Source organism: Olea europaea, chromosome 3 (genome assembly GCF_002742605.1).
Source record: "Olea europaea var. sylvestris chromosome 3, O_europaea_v1, whole genome shotgun sequence".
Classification (NCBI taxonomy): Eukaryota; Viridiplantae; Streptophyta; class Magnoliopsida; order Lamiales; family Oleaceae; genus Olea; species Olea europaea.
Window position 1 is genome coordinate 274,474 of NC_036239.1, and position 6,048 is coordinate 280,521.

Below are 6,048 nucleotides of genomic sequence, written 5' to 3' on the forward strand. Positions count from 1 at the left end.
CCAAGCGGGTATGCCCGAGCTTCTATCAACAATTATTCTACTTGTAATTCATGTTATAGCTTGAAGTTGGAATTTGTAATTTAAAGATTAATTGTATATTGATTGCAATATATTTCTCATAATGCCACCATTTAATATTCGGAATTACAAACTTTATAATTGATGAAGATAATGGGGAATTTTGCATGAGAAGAACAACAAATTAAAAGACGAAAACAAGACCATAGGGAATATATATAGGGGGAGTCTTCCCTACATGCATTAAAGCATTATTCACTCTCACAATCAATTCATTAATAGAAAAGAAACAAAGTACATTTATAGATTTATTTCTGGATAATTAATAAGACAAAACAACTCTGGAGTTAATGCAAACGATGAGAGGGATGAGGAGGTAGATATTTTGATTTGGGTGGGTTGAAAAATCTCCTAGGAACAGTAGGGGTGGGGGGAAATTTAGGAACAGGAGGAGCTCTTGGGATGATAATTGAATTTCGTCTTCTCGGTGGAGAATTTGGGACGGAAGGAAGTGGCGTCTGTGAAGGCGGCAATGCTTTTTCAATAGGAGAAGGAGGTGGCTCTGGCTTTGGAGAAACAGGAGCTGTACTAGGAGGATTTGGTAGGTAAGTTGGTTTGGGATGTGGTGGAGCATTTTTAAATTTGGGAACTGGTGGTGCTGTAAAAGGCTGTTGAAGTTTTGGTGCTGGAGGTGAAAGGGGTGTTTTTATGATTGGACTTGGAGGAGTATTTGGCTTCTTAGAGGAGGGAACAGGTGGTGCCGGAGGAGGTGCCTGAGGGCAGGCAGGAGGAGAAAGTGGTGGTGCAGGGACGGGAGGGCTTATGGGGCTTTCAGATGTCAGAGATGGAGGAGGTGCAAGAGTAGGATATGGAGGAGGAGAAAGTGGCGGTGCAGGGACGGGAGGGCTTATGGGGCTTTCAGATGTCAGAGATGGAGGAGGTGCAAGAGTAGGATATGGAGGAGGAGAAAGTGGCGGTGCAGGGACGGGAGGGCTTATGGGGCTTTCAGATGTCAGAGATGGAGGAGGTGCAAGAGTAGGATATGGAGGAGGAGAAAGTGGCGGTGCAGGGACGGGAGGGCTTATGGGGCTTTCAGATGTCAGAGATGGAGGAGGTGCAAGAGTAGGATATGGAGGAGGAGAAAGTGGCGGTGCAGGGACGGGAGGGCTTATGGGGCTTTCAGATGTCAGAGATGGAGGAGGTGCAAGAGTAGGATACGGAGGAGGTGCCTGAGGGTAGGGAGGAGGAGAAAGTGGTGGTGCAGGAACGGGAGGGCTTATGGGGCTTTCAAATGTCAGAGGTGGAGGAGGCGCAAGAGTAGGATAAGGTCCTTTCACTGGGGCCGGAGGAAATGTTGGTGGGAGCCATTGAACGGGCGGTGAAGATGGATCTTTGCAAACTGGAGTTGGTGGTGGAACTGAATACTGATGCACCGGGGGAGGGGCTGATTGAGTGGGTGGTATAGATGGATCAATTGGTCCTGGAGCTGGAGCTGGAGTCAGATATTGAATTGGCGAAGTTGGTGATTGAGCAGTCGGAAAAGAAGGAGCCAGTGACTGAGTGGGTGGTAAAGAGGGATCTATGGACACTGGCGCTGGCACAGGTGGAGGAAGAGCCGGTGGAGTGTACTCGACTGGTGGTCCTGGAGGTGGTGACAATTTTGGTACATATGTTATATTAGGTTGCCCAAAGAAATTGTGTCTGATGACAGGCCAAAAGAAGGATGATTGGCATGTTCCAGGAGAGAATTTTAGCTTCTGTGTAACATCTGCTGTTTGTGTTCCATTATCTTCAGATCTGATGATTTTCATCGAGGCAGTCTGGGCCGTTTGTATAGGACACGGTGCACCTGATGCATCGTGAAGCTTGGCCAAGCATCCTTGTCCTGTCGTTTCATCATCTGTAATCTGATTAGAGAGACTTATGTTAAATTTTCCTTCTCGATCCACACCTCCATTTCCCATTGTCTGCATTTCTCCATTTGTGGACTTGCAACTGATAGCAACCTTAAGCCCTGCGGAAAAAATGCTGTTAGTTGTCAACAGGTACCTTAAGTTGAGAATAAGAAACCTTAATTCTATCACAACAGCAATATATTTGCAAAATGAAAATAAACACAAGAATACACAAGATTTATAGAGACGCATCTTAATGTGATGTTTTCTTTCGTCGCTGTAGTAATTCATTATAATGAAAGAAAGTTTACAAAAGAAAATTGCACACTCTAATCTCTCTCTCTCTCTCTCTCTCTCTCTCTCTCTCTCTCTCTCTCTCTCTCTCCCCCCCCTTTTGATTGACCATATTTTTCTGAAAGTAAAGGAAAATATTTTTTTTAGAAAGAGCATAATTTTATTTTTTGTGGAATTCACTCTCTCTTCTCTCTCTCTCTCTCTCTCTCTCTCTCTCTCTCTCTCTCTCTCTCTCTCTCTCCCTCCTAATAGTGATACAAAATCCTAATGACGACTCCACATGTATAAAACAAATTACAACAAATTCGAAATTACTGTGTGAAATTTTTAAATTGTCCTTAATGTAATTTTGATCAATCTGTGTACTGGTTCGGTATAACGACAATAATTAGGCTCTACAACTTAACACCTTCTTTAGATTTGATCTGACCATGAAAAAGAAACATGGGCGAGGGTGGAAACGAAGACGTACCTAAAGATGCTTGGTTCCTGTCGAATTCTTGAATGATGCAGTCAGTGCAATCTATGAATCCAACTATCTTGACTGTCATATTCTTGCCATTGCAGAAGCTTAATATAAACAATAAGGAGAGCAAAAGCCCAGAAAGTCGGAACAAAACCCCCTTCATACTGAGTGAGAATACTCTTCAAAATGTGAATGCTTTGTTATCTAGGCTGATGAACATTATATAATGCATTGCAAATTTATCCATTTATTGTTACGGTCCCAGTTCAATTTATGTCTGTTAAAGGGGGAATTAACACTGCCACCAATTTTTACGGCTCTTTCTGGACAAGCTTATACCATTTAGATGTTATTTACTATCTGTTTATACGAAGGTGCAAGTGGCATAGCAGCCACCATAACTTTTCTTCACTAGAAATAAATTGCACATTCTATTAGGTGGATCACACAAAAAGAAATATAGAATCAATTAGTGTCATCTTAAGTTGATTAAGCTCAAAGAAGCAACAAGAATTTCGCTTGGAATGTCTATTTTCTGTAAGTTAACGTATTTGATGTCTCTCGTAAACCCTTTCTAAACCTGGTTCTCTGACTTTTTAGCCAGTATGTACCTAAAATCACATTTGGTCAACATACATAGCTAAAACCATGATTTGAAGGTTAATAAACTCTTCTATGACATTTTAATCCATGCCAGCAAAACTTGAAATTCAAGATCTTTAGGTCACAACATCTAGAAATGTAAGTTGTTTACACTAAATATATATATATATTTAATCACTTTAACTCTTTAAGTTGGGAAGAGCTTTTCATCACATATAGGATGTGTAATTGAAAATAATTTTAAGAAAATCCTCCCAAACCTACCTAAGGTTAACCTGCTTAAGCAACTTGGACTTTTTAGGCTGTCAACCAAGTTAGGCCGAAGGCCGATCCTCTTGAGGCCCAGTATGGCCACCTTTTGACACCAAAATGCCCAAATGGCTCTGTTTTCGAGAAAATAGTGGCCAATGGCCGATTGACCTCGCCCAATTTCCAAAATTGCCTTTGACCAATATTAAATAAGGATAAAGGATAAAAACAAAACAAAAGGTTTAACTATACATTATATCCTTTGAAAAGAAGAAAAACAAAAGAAAGTAGATTCGGACTCCAAGCATATAGACGAAACAAATGGCCATGTTCATCTTCTTCCTCTTCTAAACTTGACAAGATTAGCTCATGTTTGAAATCTTATTATTTAATTGTGATGAATGCAGAGATTTGATTTTTTTCGTTGAATGCGTTAAATTATGGGTTTAATACAAATATAGAGGTTTTATTATGGTAAAAATGGAAGAAAAATCGTATTTTAGTTTGAAATATGCGAGAAATGAGTGTTTTTGATGTGGAGCTCACTAGAAATGTAGTTTTCAGGGAAGCACCACCGTTTGGGGAGTTCCAGGGGGGTACTTTTAAGTATAGCTTTGTCAAACCAACCATTTTCCATTTTAACCATAAAAATCTAACATTCACCACAATAGCCATTTCTTGTGTAAAAGACTAAAACGCCCTTAAATGAGTTATATAATTACAAAAATAGAAATATGGTAAAAAGACAAAAATATCCTTAAGTTACAAATAAAAATCCAAACAAGGCTCAATTGAAATTTGAAAACGAAGTCAGTCTTTTCATCAGTTTACTCTAACACGATAAAAACTCTTCCATTTTTCATCCACTTCAACCTCAAAATTTCATAAACTTATCAGTTATCAACCTCAACAGAAAAATTTAGTTAAATTTCAGCACTTCAATTCGGTAAGTATCTTTTCGTAGTATTTAATTTTATTTTTATTGAAGTCGTATATTTTTTTTAAATGGTAGAAAAAATAATATTAGAGTCAAAGTTCAGGCCGGCATCGATCAGACGTCGGAACGACGGATTTAACGACGGTCCGGACCATCCGGACAGTCCGTTGCGGACGGTCCGGACCGCCCGTTGCCGACGGTCCGGATTCCGTTTGCGTCCCGCCCCTCGATTCTGATAATTTTTTCTGATAATTTTTTCTGATATTTTTAATTCGTAATGCAGATATGGTAAAAGCGTGTGTACCAATTTGTTATTTCGGCGAATTTCAAAGGAAAGAAAATGGTCAATGGGAATGGGAATGGAAATGGACGAGTGAAGGAGAAGGGGTTGCTGCTATTACGATAACAAAAAATACTTCGTTTACAGAAATGTACAGTGAAATACAAAACATGCTTAACGTCGATTCCTCTCAGTACGATATGGAATTGGGATTTTATTTCAAAAGCATTCAACAATTTCGATTCCACCTTTGAAAGTTACTTCTGAAGCGCAAATAAAGCATCTAATTCAATTGAACCAAGGTCGAAAGACGACTCCTATTTGCGTAAGTTTGTTGAAGAAAAATGTCATCGAGGGTGAACACGAAGTTTTTGATGGAGAGGATCGTAATGAGAATGATTTTTGGGATACTGTTGAGATTGCTCGGGAGGATGATGTGGTTATTTCTGGGGCAGTTGCTACTCACCATGATGTCACCGTTACACGAAGGATTTACGAGGAAGTTCAAGACAACGAGGATCAAAGGCCATTTACAAATCAGGATTTGATTGCTTTATCCAGACAGAGACATGAGTCTGGTGGGAGCTCACATGCTGGGCCGAGTACACGGTCTTCTAATTGTTCGCGTGTAGTTCCTGATGATGAAGATTTACATGTCGATCAATTGTTTGACACGAAAAGAGATTTGCAAGAAGCCGCGCACCGAATTGCAATGAAACATAATTTTGAGTTTAAGGTAAAAAAATCAAATAAGTCTACATACACAATTATTTGTGTGGACAACAATTGCAGTTGGCGTTTGAGTGCGACAAAGATGGACACAAATGAGTTCTTTGTTGTTCGTAAGTATGCGCGGGAACATACTTGTGAAGTGGGTATTCGTCAAAATGATCACATGCAAGCTCGATCATGGTTTATTGGTCGACAGATAATGCACAAGTTTCAGGATCCACGGACGGTTTACAGACCTACAGATATCATCAACAACATCCGTCGAGAGTATGGGGTGGTTATGAGTTACCAGAAGGCCTGGAAGGCTAAAGAATGTGCATTGGAAGATTTAATGGGTTCGACAGAGGAGAGTTATGCCAAATTGGCCAGGTATTGCCACAACATGGTGAGAACTAATTCTGACTCGACGTTTTTTATTGAAACCGATGGGCAGAATCGCTTCAAGTATTTTTTTATGGCTCTTGGACAATGCATTAGAGGTTTTCGAAATGCTATGCGACCTCTAATTCTAGTTGATGGTACAACCCTAAGAGCTAGATATGAAGGAAAGTTGATTATTGCTACTTGTCAAGAT

The 6,048-nt window shown here is 40.0% G+C and overlaps 1 protein-coding gene across 1 annotated transcript; it reads right to left on the reverse strand.

Moving 5' to 3' along the window:
• Positions 1-202: 202 nt before the first annotated feature.
• LOC111380600 (extensin-like) lies at positions 203-2,870 on the reverse strand. The gene is made up of 2 exons (XM_023004210.1): positions 2,680-2,870; positions 203-2,032 (listed from the first exon to the last, which is right to left on the reverse strand). Exons 1-2 carry the CDS (start codon positions 2,834-2,836, stop codon positions 366-368), a joined length of 1,824 nt encoding a protein of 607 aa, XP_022859978.1. The 5' UTR covers positions 2,837-2,870; the 3' UTR covers positions 203-365.
• Between the last annotated feature and the right edge of the window lie 3,178 nt (positions 2,871-6,048).

Bases quoted from the DNA above. Each gene is read 5' to 3' on its own strand.
- LOC111380600 (XM_023004210.1), bottom strand. From the start codon at position 2,836: ATGAAGGGGGTTTTGTTCCGACTTTCTGGGCTTTTGCTCTCCTTATTG. The intron at 2,033-2,679 runs GTACGTCTTCGT...TTTTTTCCGCAG, and splicing joins CAGGAACCAAGCATCTTTAG to GGCTTAAGGTTGCTATCAGT.